Source organism: Lagopus muta, chromosome 1 (assembly GCF_023343835.1).
Source record: "Lagopus muta isolate bLagMut1 chromosome 1, bLagMut1 primary, whole genome shotgun sequence".
NCBI classification, from domain to species: domain Eukaryota; kingdom Metazoa; phylum Chordata; class Aves; order Galliformes; family Phasianidae; genus Lagopus; species Lagopus muta.
In genome coordinates this window covers 88,476,272-88,491,778 of record NC_064433.1, presented here as the reverse complement: position 1 = coordinate 88,491,778, position 15,507 = coordinate 88,476,272, and the positions used below count along the sequence as shown (strand labels likewise).

The 15,507-nt window shown below is 44.7% G+C and overlaps 1 protein-coding gene across 1 annotated transcript; it reads right to left on the bottom strand.

Annotated features, from left to right (window-relative positions):
• Positions 1-5,244: 5,244 nt before the first annotated feature.
• On the bottom strand, positions 5,245-12,394 carry LOC125700367 (uncharacterized). The gene is made up of 6 exons (XM_048960912.1): positions 12,232-12,394; positions 10,475-10,816; positions 9,211-9,273; positions 8,996-9,095; positions 8,670-8,790; positions 5,245-5,775 (listed from the first exon to the last, which is right to left on the bottom strand). Exons 1-6 carry the CDS (start codon positions 12,290-12,292, stop codon positions 5,488-5,490), a joined length of 975 nt encoding a protein of 324 aa, XP_048816869.1. The 5' UTR covers positions 12,293-12,394; the 3' UTR covers positions 5,245-5,487.
• Between the last annotated feature and the right edge of the window lie 3,113 nt (positions 12,395-15,507).

The window sequence follows — 15,507 nt, the reverse complement described above, 5'->3', positions numbered from 1 at the left end:
CACCATCCCTGGATGTGTTTAAAAACTGCTTGGATTTGGTGCTCGGGGACATGATTTAGTGGAGGGTTGTTAAGAGTAAGGGTAGTATGGTTAGGTTGTGGTTGGACTCAATGATCTTTAAGGTCTTTTCCAACCTGAGCGATTCTATGATTCTATGATCCTTATGAGGATCTTCTGTATGTGGATCTTCTGTACTTACTACCTTCAGAACTGAGGGGATTTCAGAAGGGACTTCAGAGAACTGTGGACTGTACAGCTTAAAACAAGTTTATCCGGAAGTGCTTTGTGCCAACAAAGCAGCAGAAGTAGGGAAGTCCCAAGGACATCTTTCTGCCCTTCAAGAAGATAAGGGGGACATTCAAGGGACTTGAATATTTTTCGTTAGGTCATCCATTAGATCATCCATCAACTCATATCTTCTGAGGTGGAACGATTTTCTATTTGTCTACATTTTTCTGTTCCCTCAATGGGCTGGCGGAACAAAAAGAAGAAAAAAGAAAATGATGAAAGGGTCTGGAAAGTAAAAGAGCTGCTTCTCTCAAAACCCAGAGCTAAGCAAGGAGAAGGTAGTTCTGAAGTAGTAGGTAAAAAGCAAAGGTAACCTCAGGGCAGACGGAGGCAAATGGGAAGTACTCCAAGCAGTCCAGCAACTTCAGAAAATAGAAACTTTTCATATTCATCATGGAACAAGAAGACACAAAAGTCTCTTTCAGCTCTGTTCTGTGCTGTCATTTCAACTGTTTCTTTTTGCATCCCAGCTCAGTTTGGCAATCTCAGTTGCCTTTCCCAAAGCAGGTGGTAGCTGAGCCAATACCAGTGCTTCAATGCGATAAAGCCTTAGAAGTTAATGCGAACAAAGGTGGTGAAGTAACTTGTCCTAAAATTTGGAGAGTTATTTGGGCTGCTCCTTTTATTTTTTTCACCTGCATTGCTACCTGTGTGCTGGTGAAAGAGATCTGATCTCTCCTGTCATGAATAAGTTCAACTTAAAGACAACTTTAGTCTTTCCTTTGCCTTCTCAGTGGAAGCTCTGCTGCAAATGCCTTTCTTGGTTCTTCCCTTGATTTCTAGGCTAATGACCTCCTCTAAGAGGAACGTTTGTGCCAAAAACTGCAAAACTTTTTCAGGTTTGAGAAAGAAATATACAGTACAGCTGATTCATGCTGCTGTCATTTTCAGGAAGAGAAAATAGAGGGTTAGACTAAGGCTACTGGTAGTAATAGAGATTTCAGTTGTGGGAAAAGTACTGAATTTTACCGGCCATATCAGCTGCTGGAGGTCACATCAAGATTATTGGGCTGCTGATTAGCATTCCTCTGGCTCTGATTCTGTGAATTCACATATCCCTCCTTCAACATCAAATTCAAGTTAGACTACCAAAACTCACAAATACTTGGATACCTTTATATGGAGGTCCAGCCTGTTTCAGAGCATTTATTACCTGTTATCAGAGAATGATAAAGGTTAGAAAAGACTGCTAACGTCCAGTCTAACCACCAACCATTGCCATGTTCACTAATCATGTCCCTCAGCAGCACATCCACATGGTTCTTGAACACCTCCAAGGACGGTGACTCCACCACCTCCCTGAGCAGCCTGTGCATCATTCTTTTGGAGTATTTTGCAATATCCAACCTGTACCCCCCCCTCCGGTGCAACTTAAGGCCATTACCTCTTGTCCTGTTGTTGTTACCTGAGAGAAGAGACTGACATGCCCCTCTCCACAACCTTTTTTCAGGTTAATTGTAGGGAGTGATGGGGCCTCCCCTGAGTCTCCTCTTCTCCAGACTGAATAATCATCCTGTAAGATTTGTGCTCCATACCCTTCACCAGTTTCTTTGCCTTTCTTTGTACACACTCCAGGTTCTCAGTGTCCTTCTCATAGTGTAAAATGGACATGTTTAATCTTTGCTGTAAAAGGATGTTTTGCATTAGGTGGACTTCACAGAAGTGGGAGCCGTTGTACACCATTCATCTTTGATACATCTAAGATATCAGTATCTAATCAGGCATACTCTTCCCGTCTCTTATTTCCCAGTACAACACAATGGTCTTTTCTGCTTCAATGATTTCTCATATCTCTCTCACTATCTTCATATAGGGGCTTTTTCTCTACCTGTCAGACAAAGGCTGAGGACACGACTTGCTCCACAGACCTGTTCAGAAGCACATCGCGTATTACAGAGACAAATAAATGTTCTTGCACCCAGACAGTATTAATTCCGTCTTCCTAGGGACAGGTAACTGGAAGAAGATCAGGGTAATCACTGGGGAGAAAGACATCTCAAAAGAAAGGTGAGAGTGCTACTACAAATTTTTAAGATTTCTGCCCTCCCACAGAACCTCCTGCAACTCCTGAGAAGGGTACACTGAAAGTAAAGATAACTTGAGCATTTCATCTGCATCTTGTTAGTGGGGCTGGGTTTGGTCTCAGCTTCTTGGCAATGTTTTTCCTCCTGAAGGGACTTCCTTTTGCGATTACTAAGACCAAAAGGAACAATTAATGCCATTTCAGCAGAAAGAATCAAAAGAGTGCTTTTAAACTTCTACCTGATCACTAGTGGAAGAAAATAAACAAGCAAACAAAAAAAACCCAACATGTTAATCTTACTTGCACATGTCCAGTACTGAAGTGTTTTAAAAAAAGCCTGTATGTGAGACTTCCTAGAAAAGCTGAAACTATTCCTGTCCACCTGTTCTGAGTCCTTGATGTGCACTTCATCATATTTTCAGTTCTTCCTTCTCAATCACCAGAGCTACCTTTTTACTCTTAGGAAAATTACACTTCTGCACTGAGGATAAATCCTGTACTACCTTCTAGCAGTATATAGGGATAACCTTACAAGACCAGCTGGACACTGTGTCAATGGTTTACGGGCCAGTTCAACCTGTTTCCATGAGTAATGGAGTGGGGGACCATTGACCCACACCTGGGAAGAGGGAGAAGAGGAAAAAGCAGAAATGGGTAGGGTGATGGGCCTGAAAACAAAACAGCAACTAGAAGATAAGGGAGAAAAACTAATTTACCAAATATGATATCGGAATACAAGATTGGAATTGAGGCAAATAAATCGAATAGAATGAAAGTGTCCAAAACCGAAGGCCTTACTCTGAAGCTGTAGGTGAGATGGCTAGGAAGCACACACTGCAGAGAGGAGCTGCAAAAGAAAGAGCAGTCTTGTGACTTGTAAGCAGTTTTATCTTTCCCTCTGAATGGAAAATGGAAATGGAACAGTGAAAGTCTTGTAGGATACGTAGTTCTGTTCTGAGAACCAGGTACCATGAGCTATCCACGGTCCACAGAACTGGAGCATTATCTCTCTAACTCCCAGTGCTTTACATGATGTTATGATGTGGAATACCAATAACAAAAGTCATAAAACCGTGACACACTGCCACTCACTGCTGCACAGCCCAGAGCCTGCACTTTTCTCTAGAATTTCTTTCGGTCATCACAGTTTCAGAACAGACTTGGGAGCACGTCCCTATTCCTTTGGGAATGCAAGATTCATTGCATGTTTTCCAGGGCTGCATGGCAGGACTGAAATCAAGTTCCCTATTGGTCACTTTGCCTTTCAGTGACCCTAGTCAGTGTTCTCTGCTGGACAGCCTCTGTAAGGTCATTTCATTGTGTGACACTGTGGCTGTACTTCCTTACTTTACTATCTTCAATGACCCTGAGGGAGGTTATCTGCTGCTGGAGAGAGAACTGTGGATGTCTAGCCAGCCAGTCCTGCTGGGTACGCATGCATGACATGATGCTGTGGGAAATCCTCTTCTTCCAGAAGAACAAGAAGCACAAGGACAAGTGTGTGAAGGCAGGCCTAAAGGAAAAACCTGGAAGGCAGCAATGCAGCACGTAGATTTGAGTCTGTGGCCCTGGATATCACTGGCCTGGGGGAGGATTAGCTATCTTCTTTGTATCTTGGATGTTAAGGATATCCAAGCTTTCACATTCACATTGGATATCAGGAAAATGTTCCTCACTGTAAGGGTCAGTGAGTCCTGGAACAGGCTCCTTAGGGCAGTAGTCATGGCACCTAACTCAACAAACTTCAAGAAGTGTTTGGACAGTGCTCTCAGCCACACAGTCTGATTTTTGGGGGGTCCTCCACAGAGCCAGGAGTTGGAATCTATGTTCCTTATGAGTCCCTTATAACATGGGAGATTCTATGATTCCATTTACAAGTCAGAACAGAAAATAAAAACAAGCACATCGAATTAAGAAGGCACTCACAGGAGGCCTTTCCACCTTCGTTCCGTTGCACCTCCAATTCCTTGTCTCTTCCACTAGAGGGTACTCTGCCACTGGAAAAGAATGCACTCTGCCCTGCAACTGCATAAGCTGTCAGAAGTCTTCCTAGAGACACTGGTAAAGTTTCACGTAATAAAATAGAGAACTGTGGAGGAAGCTTCCCATCCTAAGCTCTTAAACATGTAACTCTTTTCCAAATGTCTGTCTTGGTAACATCCCACAGGCCTTGATGCACCTGCAGCACAGATCCTCCTGCCTGATCATTTGTGGAACAATAAAAGGAGAACTTGCAGTTCTAAAGAACAATATGGTAAATTCAGTCTTCCACATCCATGACCTCTCCTCTCACAGCCTTACTAGAAAGTGAGAACAGAGTGAAGAGTTCAAATAGAGAGGGAATACCCATAGTGCCAAAAATGTCATCACAGGGTGTCAGCCTAAAGGAAATCTGGGATGTCACCTTGCACAGGACCACGCACAAAGCAGGACTAGGGAGATCAGGTTGCTCCAAGCCCTGTCCAGGTGAATTTTGGCTGTGTCCAAGGCTGGGGCCTCCTCAGCCTCTCCGGGCTCTTGTTCCAATGTCTGTCCAATAAGAAAAGAACATTTATCACACTGAATAGGAACTTCTTGTTCCCATTGCTCCTACCCTTACTGCCAGGTGCCTCTGACAGGAGGACAATGCCATTTTCTCCACAGCTGTGGGATTCAACCAGCCACCCGTGACTCCCAAGCCATGTGTCATCTACTCACAAGCCGGTCCACCTCCATGCTTGCTGGCTCTCGAACAGCACACCCGCACTCACCCCAGACACCACACACAGATGCTGACCCTGGTCAATCTGGTTTGGCTCATGTAGGTGTCTCTAGTCCCTGACACCACGGTCTCAGCCCAGCTGCTGGCACTAGAGCCCCATACACACAAGCGTATCAAATAAAGACTAGGAAATGGAAAGTCATTTAATAAAAAAAAAACATACAGTGTCTCGTGCTGCATCCCATCCCATGTCCCATACCCTCATAAAACAGTGACCCCTAAGTTCAAAAGGTGCTCCAGTGATGGCTTATCTTGACAGGATACACACTTGAACTCTGGGACTGTAGGACTGCTGAGACAGCAGGAGAGCTGGTATAGGCTGTCCCCTCCTCTGAGCCCTTAGCCTGAATTCCCCACCTGTGTGAAGCCCTCAGTGCTCCTCTGGACTTGTGGAGACAGGGCTTTGATGGGCTGATTACTCTCCTGTACTGGGCCAAGGAGTAGCCATGGCAGAGTGTAATTCAGACTCCTCACATGCCTCTGTCTCACTGTTGTCCTTCTTGAGTGTGCAGCCCAGCTCATTATTGCACAACTCAGTGAACTCCTTCACAGTTATGTTGTGGATGGTACTGTCTTGGCTGTCAGCTTCCTCTGAAAAAACGAGCCTCTTGTTTCTCTTCCAGGTTTCTCTTCCTTCGTTCTCTTCCAGATTTATCCTCAGATTTAGTGGCCTTTTGCAAACTGAAGATCCTGGTGTCTGCCTCTGTAAAAAAGTCAGCACAATACTTAACGACAATAACATGACCATTATCTTGAGGACAAGAAAACAGAAGGGCTCCTGTTCATAGCACTGGTGTGGTGGTGCCATCCCTAAGCTACTCTGTGATCTCAGCGTAAGCCACTGGCACAATTTTGCTTTTGCTCAAGCATAGTGCATTGAGATGCTCAGGCACTCCCTGAACATACCTGGAACTGCTGCTCCTTGAATTGCAGCCTGATCTGAGAGGTAGCAGAACTGTGCAACCTGGGAACACTGGAACTGCACAACTGGGAGAAAATTCCAAGATTGCCTCATCTTAATTGTGGCCAGAACAGAAAGTTTTCTGACTGAAGTCAATTATCTCAAGGTCCTGCTGTTAAGGGTTTCCTAAGCAAAGAGCCCCTTGAGCTCTCGAGGACCTCAGTTTGCTGAGATCTTTGATCTCCCCTAGAGTTGGGACACCTCTCAGCATAGATTATTTTTGAGATTCAACACTGAAAAAGTGGAATTCCTTTTGGAACAGATCTCATTATTTACTGAGAGATGATGAAAGGGATGCTAAGTAATTCACCCAAATGAGTTTAGAAACCTCCCCTCAGAATACTCTGCCTCTAAATTTCAGATGAACCTTATCATTCTCAAACCTTTAAGTCAATGTATTTGACTGTTGTAAGCTCCATTGAATCATTGTTAAATTGGCTTATGATTAAGTAATGCTATCTAACCCTGTGATTTGTCATGAAAGTATTCTTAAAACCTAAATTATTGCTAAAACCAGAGCTCTATCATAATCAGTCTGTGACAACAGGACTAGCAAGAGCTTGAAAGAAGAGGAAACCCATAGGAAATCAAAAAGAAGTGACTAATGGGGCCAAAGAGCAGCCACAGTCGCTCACCAGTTGTGTCTGTGGATGCCACCAGCCCTCCAGTAGACCCTGATGCCTGTGTGAGCAGCGAGGCTGGACAAACCTTTCTGGGAAAGAATCTAAGACTGCCAGTCACAGAGCCTGAGCTCTGCAGTGCTGCATCACCTTTGTCCAGAAGGGACATCCCATCCACACAGCTGGGCATTTCCAGTACCTCATCTGCCTTTCCTCTTAACTGCAGACCAACGTTCCTCCTTCAAGCTCCAGGCACTCCCCAGCACTGCTAGAGCATAGCTGGGGCACGTATGCTGTCACCTACCCTGCAGCTATCTGGAGCAGTGGAGATTTGACAGTGAGGGCTTATCCTGGCTTTCACACTCAAATAGCTAGCATGACAGCCCTACAGAAAGTGCCACACAAGTGGACCCCAGCAGAACAAGTCCAAGGCCACCTCATGAAACTGAATGTGTACAAGTTTATGAGGCTAGAGGACATGCATCCCAGGGTCCTAAGGGAGATGACTGATGTTGTTGCCAAGCCACTCTTCATCATGTTTGAAAAGTCATAGCTGTCAGGTGAAGTTCCTGGTGACTGGAAAAAGAGAAACATTACTCCCATATTCAAGAAAGGTGGAAAGGAAGGCCCAGCAACTACAGGTTGGTGAGCTTCATGTCTGTGACTGGGAAGATCATGAAGCAGATCCTCCGAGAAAAGATGTTAAGGTGCGTGTGAGACATGGAGGTGATCTGAGACATCACAGCTTCACCAAGGGCAGATCATGCCTGACCAATCAGGTGGCTTTCTATGTTGGAATGACAGCATCAATAGACAAAGGATTTCATCTGCCTGGACTTGTGCAAGGCCTTTGACATGGCTCTGCAACACATCCTTATCTCTAAATTGGAGAGATAAGAATTTGAAGGGTGGATTATTAGGCAAGTAAAGACTTGGTTGGGTGACCCTAGCCAGAGAGTTGCGGTCAATCACTCTATGTCCAGGTGGAGGCCGGTGATGGGTGCTTTCTCCCAAGGGCCTATTTTGCTACTGGTGCTCTTTAACATCTTTATCAATACCATAGATGATGGGATTGAGCACACCCTCAGCACATTTGCAGATGACACCAAGCTGCATGGTGTAGTTAATATGTACAGAGGAAGGATGCCATCCAAAGGGACAAACTCAAAAGCTGGGCCTATGTAAACCTAATGAGATTCAACAAAATGCAAGGTGTTACATTATGGGTCAGGACAATCCCAGATATGTATACAGAGTGGGAGAACTCCTTGAAAGTAGCCTTGCTGAGAAGGATTTAGGAGTCCTGGTAAATTAAAGACAGGCTTGTATCCCTGAAGTCCAACAATATTCAGGGCTGCAAAAGAAGGGTATTCAGCAGGAAGAAGAAGGTGCTTATCCCCCTCTACTCTGTCCTTGTGAAGCCCCAGTATCCATGTTTGAGGCCCCCAGCACAGGTAAGAATTGAGCTTTTAGAAAGGATCCAGATGAGGGCCATGAAGATTAACAGAGGGCTCCAGCACCTCTCCTGTGAGGAAGGCTGAGGGAGCTGGGCTTGTTCAGTCTGGAGAAGAGAAGGCTCCAGCAATACCTCATTGAGGCCTTCCAAATTAAATGAATATTATAAAAGGAGGGAAGTAAACTTTTTACATGTATAGATATTGATAGGACAAGAAGGAATGGTTTTAAACTAAAAGAGAGATTTAGATGAGATGTTAGGGGTAAATTTTTCATTGTGAAGGTGGAGAGACACTGGAACAGGTTGCCCAGAGAAGTGATGTCCCATCCCTGGAATCATTCAAGGCTGGGTTGGATGAGATGCTTGGCAACTTGGTCCAGTGGGTAGTGACCCTGCCCATGACAGGGTGGTGGAACTGGATGGTCTTTAAGAACACTTTCAACCCAAGCCATTCTATGATTCTATCTTGAATAAGATTTTCTGTCATATTCCTCTCAATAATTGTCCAGGACTTCTGAAAGATTTGAAGAATTGCTGGAAGTGCTGGGCATTGGCATTACCTTATTTTGACAAGCACTGTCTTGGTCCTTCAGCATGTTCAGGCTTTCAAATTGCTCACTTACATCCTGCTGTAAGCCTTTCTCCTTTTCAGGTGTGCTGTGTGATCTCTGTTTCTGCAGTCTGAAAAAAAAAAACCACCAACTCATCACATAGTACTCATAAATCTAGCATTTAGATTGAATCTTATTGCTTTAAAACTAGTGTTTCCACATGGGTGAGTTTCCAGTGCAAGCATATAAAAACACCAACAGGAAAGAGAAAGGCAAATTGCAATGTGAACACAGGTAAGCCATGTCCTTCACAAGAAAATGAAAATCACTCTTACTTTCTCCTTTTTCTCATCATTAGCCCCATGATGAGAAGTATCAAGACTGCTAAGACAGCAACTATGCAGAACACCACAAGGCCTATTCTCTTCTGAGTACCTATAAAGAGACACAAAGCATGGAGGAGTGTCAGTATGTTTCTTCTGTCCTCTTCAGAGGTTGTGACTAAACTGAAACATTAATCATTTTATTTTTAAATAAATACGAGAAATACCTCTTGTATCAGGGGAAATCAAATCCAACATTTTGACTTCTGGTTTGTCTGTGTTTCCACGTTCTGTAAAAAGAAGTTTTATAATTAGGGAAGATTTTCACCATTCCTGAGAGGTGTCCTCCTATAAGACCCTCTTTGTGAAAGATGCTCCCCACTATTCAATAGTGAGGGCCTACTCTGCTAGTACATTCCAGATGGGGATAATGCTGGAGAATATCATCCCTAAATAAGTGATTATGTATAAACAGAATCATTCAGAGATGCATGTAAGTATGTTCACCTGTGCAACCTGATGTGAGAAGTCTGCTTTGGCAGGGGGGTTGGACTCGATGATCTCTGGAGGTCTCTTCCGACCTCTGCAATTCTGTGATTCCTATGTAAATAATACACACCTACATACACACACATCATGCAGCCACAGAAGTACTATAGGAAGGAGTCTTCTATATGTTTCCAAATTAAGAAATCTTCATCCCACATAAGGTCTGCACTCTCAGAAAAGATCTCTAATAAGATCAGACCCTTTGAGACAAGTTGCACTACTACAACTGCACATGCCAGTGCTTATCCAGACAGCAGCCAAACAGTGGGCACTTGCACAGAATATGGTTATATTTTTGTTTCCCTGGAGCTGGCTAGCAATGTCACTACTGATTTCTAAAGCACTCCCTGCTTCAAGCTGTGCTTCTCCATGCAAACTCAGCCTTGACTTTTTATTGTGAGCTGAAATGACTTCATTTTCCTTCTCTGTGGGTAGTCAAGGAAACAAGCCAAGGTGTAGATTCACCTAACATGGAAGGTGCATCTGTTTGCTGCTGTCAGTGTCCCATCTGGGTTTTGGATGTGGTGTATCTTGAGGGACTTGTCCAGGCCTGCATCAACCAACCGGGTGATGCTGGAGGAGACCTTCCTGTTGCTGAGCTGACAGCAGTAAGGAAACCTTTGGTAGCCAAATGGTATTCAAATTCCCCTGTTAGCTCAGAAATTAATGAGAGAAGACATTTATTACACTCAGGGGAGTTAGAGGTCATAGCTGGACAGGTCAGCTTTCTGTACCAGTGTTCTTATCCAAATGCATCCCCTGGCTTCTTTACCTTCACTAGCTCTATAGACAGGTGTGGTGATTCTGGAGAATATCCACTGAGCAGATGCTGCTGTGTAGCAAATTGCTTTGGATGGAGGGGATAACAATTCACCTGCCCTCTGACTCCACCACACCTGTGCTGCATGCCAGAAAGTGAGAAGCTGCTAGTGGAAAACTTACTCTGGATGTTGAGGCATATATCTTCGCTGCTGAAAGAGCCATGAGGAAACGCATTGAAGATGCATCTGTAACAGGACACATCCTCAAATGTGAGATTTTGCAGAGTGATGGCTGAGGTGTTCAGGGCTGCTCTAATGAAACGTGCCTTCCTCTGAAACGATCCTATCAGTCGCAGCCCATAGGCTTGGCTGTAAGTGGCTATGTTCTGGAAGGAAGATCCATTTATCTTCTGCCAAGTGACTTGTAAGACATCCATTGGGAGTAAGAAGTTGCAAGAGAAATTTGCCTCTTCACCGAGGCTTGCTTCAGTGATGTTTTCACACTTCACTGCTTCCTCCAAACCTAGAAACAAACCAGAACACAAAATCAGAGGGAGAGAAAAAACACAATTTACCTGGGAAAAGTTGTAGTCCCTTGAAGCATCCTGTCTTGCAGAGTGCTGAAACTCCAATGAGAGTCCACAAAGGCTCCTCGGAGATTCTTGGAAACCTTTGTTTGCAAGTGGCCATCACTTGATTAGTCTATGGCATGCATTTCTTAGCCATGAAGCAGTGCTTTGGTGAGGAGAAAAAGATATGGGATCAACTGACAGGAAGATGCACCAATGAAGGACTTCAGCATGAGCCCTGCTGTACATAGCCCTGAACCTGGGGTTCAGCAGCAAATTAACATGAGTGAACAGTATACTCTGGCAGCCAGGAATACCAACTGTACCCTGGAGTGCATCAGGATGTGTGGCCTCACCTAGAGCATTGCATGCAACTATGGGTGCCACAGTGTAGGAAGGACTTAAAACTAATAAGCAATGTCCAAAGGAGGACTAAAAAGATGGTGAAGAGTCAGGAGGGCAAGACATAGGAGGAGTGGGTGAGGGCCCCTGGTTGGTTCAGCCCAGAAGGCTGTGGGGAGGCCTCATGGCAGCCTGCAGCCCCTCACGAGGGGAGCAGAGGGGCAGCCCTGAGCTCTGCTCTGTGTGACAACAGCAGGGCCTGAGGGAACAGCATGGAGCTGTGTCAGGGGAGGGACAGCTGGGAGTTAGGGACAGGGTCTGCACCAGAGGGCGGTGGACATTGAACGGGCTGCCCAGGGCAGTGGGCACAGCCTCAAGCTGCTGGAGTTCATGAAGCATTTGGACACTGCTCTCAGAAAAAGGATTTGGACTTGGGGTGGTCCTGTGTGGAGCCAAATGTTAGACTCAAGGATCCTTATGGGTCCCTTTCAACTCAGGATATTCTATAATTCTATGCATTTGGGTTTCCTCATTCATGCATTTTGGGCAAGGTGTCTTAGAAAAAAAAACCCAAGAAGTTAAGATCTGAGTCATCTATTCACTCCCTGTGTGTGGTCCCTATATGTGGCCCCTCTAGGGCCACCACCCACCCTGAAGCTGGGCATGAGACAGAAGTGCTATCTCTCCTGCCTCAGTCACCTCCCTGCCCATATCCCATTGCTGCCAAAATAATCTCTCTTTGCCCCAAACAGCTCTGGGGTGTCCTGTAAAGCCGCAGTAAAACAGCTTTCATTCCAGAGAACATCCCTGTGCCCCCCATGTTGGCATCTATGAAAGGGCAGGGAGTGACCCATAGCCAGGAGACTACCCTCCCTGCCCCAGCCTGTCCCAAAAGAAACATGCACTGCTCAGAGACATGAATTGGAAATGCAAGGCCGTGGAGCTAAGGAGTTCAGCTTAGCCCCTGAGCTAGGAAGGCTGCTCATGCTCCAGAAAGCCTCTACAGGGAAAGGGCATTCCTACTCACCCCTGGCAGCCTCCAGCCAGCAGCTCTGGCAGAGCAGCAGTAGGCAGAGCAGCAGAAACATTGTAGGGCTGAGTGTGTATCCCGAACTTGCCACTTCTTGCCACTTTGGAGGCTGGCCCTCAGCTTGGGCGCCTTTTTCAAAAGTCTTCCAGGAGACCAATCAGACTTTCTTTCACTTCCTCCTACCTGGTCAATCATTAATTAATGCCATTCCTGCTGCTCACCGTCACTCTACACAGATTTATTCCCCAGACTGCAAGGGCTCTCAGGCTTGGAAATAACTAAAACTCCCTAAAAATAGAGCAGGAATGCTTGGGTTTCCTTGCAGGCTTGTCAGAGCCACCCTAGTAAGTTCAGGGTGCCATCATAAGGGCTTGTGCCTTGCCAGGTGTAACTCTACTGAGTAAATGCAGGTGGCTGGTGGCCTGAGGGAGAAGAAAAGAGGGTACCAGCAGCTCCCAGTTTTTCTCTGCTCTGGGAAGAAGTTTTGAGAGGCACTACACGTGGGTCACTGCCCAGCAGCTCACTGAGCACCATGCTAGGAGCCAACCCCATGGTCGCCAAAGAAATCAACCTAGTGCCACTCATCCAGCACCATCAAGAAAAGGAGATGGATGCTCCTCCATCACGGAGACAGCATAGAGACATCCAGAAACTCCACTGCTTCACTCCAACCTGCAAACCAAATCCAAGAACACAAGCTGCATTATGAAAGAAGCCTGCAGAGGGCAGGATTGGCTGTAGATTCCCCTCCCCAAGCGTGTCTGTATCCAATGCAATTCCAGAAACCTAAAGCCAGCAGTGTGATAGGGTGTTGTGCTTGGGGACGAGCGTGCAAGGATTTCACTGTCCAGCCTCACAGCTTTTAGCCACACAGTAAGCCAGCAGTGAGACCAAGCACCATGCTAGTTTCTGGTTGTAATTGCAGAAGAATGCCCTCTGCGCTTGATGATTTTGTTCTGGATTTGTCTTTACGCCTATCTCACAAGAGTATCTTTATGCAAAGCAGTTTCTATATAATTTCTGTCTGTGTTCATCTCTGCTATTTATGAATTCAGTGCTTTCCTTCATCAGGAGGGTCAGTATCATGTCCCACATACAGCTGAACACTTGCATGAGGCTTTTCTTAGATCATGCTTTCATGGTGAGGCTCCCAGAACCTGTTGGCAGTAGTAGGTGGTGACATATGCAGGGTCTAGGGGTGTGTGTGTGTGTAAATCTTCATTTTATTTCCTATTTGAGAGGGGCACTTGGCACAATTATCTTCAATTTTGCCCCCATTTCTCCCCTTCAATCTCATTTTCCAGGAAGCAAATTGGAAATTTTATTTTAGCAACAATTTCATTCCTGAACATCACTGTTGTTTTTTTCCCTGACATTGTTTTTGAGATCCCCTCCCCTCTTACTTTTATTTTACACAGTTCCTGAACTATGTGCATACAAAGAAAGAGGTTAGCTTTCCCTTCCTAAGCATTTAGAAAAGGCTCTGGGTAATGCAGCTCTCTGCTTTAAAACAACCGCCATGGAGGGCTACTTCAAGGCAAACCTTGCAGCTTTCAACTTTTAGATATAGCAGTATGTTTCGATTGTTAAGAAATGCAGAGTCTGACCTTAATTAATTCTTCTTTAAAAATTACAAAAAAAAAAAAAGGAAAAAAAACGGAAAGAAAGAAAAAAAAAAAAAAAAAAAAGAGGAAGAAAGTCTGCAGAACTGCCTTAAAATTAAATTCAAAGGAACACTTCCTGGGGGTCAGTCTCATTTTCAGGCTTTAGTCTTTCTCTTTCCACTTACGCCACAAAGAAGAATGACTAGCAAAGGGAAAGGCAGGTGATCAGCAGGTTTTTTTTTTTAAACAACATATTCTCCCCATCCCTGTTGGTTTGCATTTCTGCCCAGAGGTGCTATGCTTCTGGTCCCAGCCTGGAGAAGTGGCCAGGGACCATCACCTTAGGGCCATCACCACTTCATAAGTTCCCTGGTTGCCACAGTTGTCCTTTAGATAGATTGCTAACACCTGGCACAGGATTGGGGCATGGTTTGGGGGGGTTGGCTCCTTGTGTCCTGGGGGTGTTGACACAGGAACACAATTCTTCCCAGTTCGGCCAGCTCCTGGTAGGGAGAAGGAAAGCAAAGAAAAGTTGCTGGAGACAAGAAGGCAGCATCTTCAAAGGTCAGATGAGTAGGGGTATCATCAGGGAGAGGAATCAGCCATGAACATACTAGGGAAAATAAGCAGAAAGTTAGAGGATCCCCAGACCTTCTCACTTGCCTTTCAGGAGAACAGTCGCTAGTAGTGACTGATGTTGTTTCCCGGTGAATCCTGGTTTCATTTTTTCCCCCTATGGTGGCCCCCAAATCCATCTCTGTCAGATCCACAGTTGGGTGATACAGTCATGAACCTAAGACTGAAGAGTTATTTCTACACAGTCACCACACGTGCCTTTTGCTGGGCCAGATCCCACCAGAGACACGGCTTTATCCTTCCTTCAGGCTGGGACATTGTTATGTATGATCCAGGCTCAGTGCCCTTCATTCTGCATGTTATTCAGAAGACTTCCACCCTAGAGGAGCCTGCAGAGAGCTCAGCACTTTCTGTTGTTATGGTCTGGTCTTGGCTTACCCCTGCAGCCCAAGTTAGGACTTGAGAATCTCTTTCCAATGGTCTTGACATGGTCAGAAATCTTTACAGTAAAGATATCTGTTTCTTAGGAAGAACTGCTGAAGATTCATGGACAAATACTGAACCACTGAGTTGAGAATGGCTACATTGCTTCTGTTGACAAATTCTTTCCAGAAAGGACACAACCCACGTTTATATCCTCAAAACAAAATAGTTCTGAATTTGATATGCAAAGATCTTAAAACATTATTGGATTTTCCCTTTTCTCATATTTATGTATGGGTTCTGATATTTAGAAATAAACCTATGGCAAACAGATGTCTTAATTTTCCCTTGTCCAATGGAAAGGTGAAAAAACTCATTTATGAAAATAGCTGTATTTCTGTAGAACTGTAGCTTTATTTCTGTAGATAGTTCCTTGACACCTCTGAGGCAAATGTTAATTTCTTTAAGCTTAAAATATAACACTGGGTATTTACAGACTTTTCAGCATCCTGTCATAATCTGTTTGAAGGATAATATCAAATAAAATATTCAAATTAAAAGAAATTTTTAAACTTTTAGTCTGAAAGTGTTTGGTTTTTGTTGTTTTTTTTTTTTTCTCCCCCACTAGTTTCTCCTTGCATCTTAATCTTTTGTATGTGATCTCTGGTAC

Excerpts from the sequence above, each read along its gene's own strand:
- LOC125700367 (XM_048960912.1), bottom strand. The coding sequence starts at position 12,292 with ATGTTTCTGCTGCTCTGCCTACTGCTGCTCTGCCAGAGCTGCTGGCTG. Across the intron at positions 9,274-10,474 it reads TATATGCCTCAACATCCAGA|AACGTGGAAACACAGACAAA; the intron begins GTAAGTTTTCCA and ends TTCTTTTTACAG. Across the intron at positions 5,776-8,669 it reads ACAGTGCTTGTCAAAATAAG|AGGCAGACACCAGGATCTTC; the intron begins GTAATGCCAATG and ends ACTTTTTTACAG.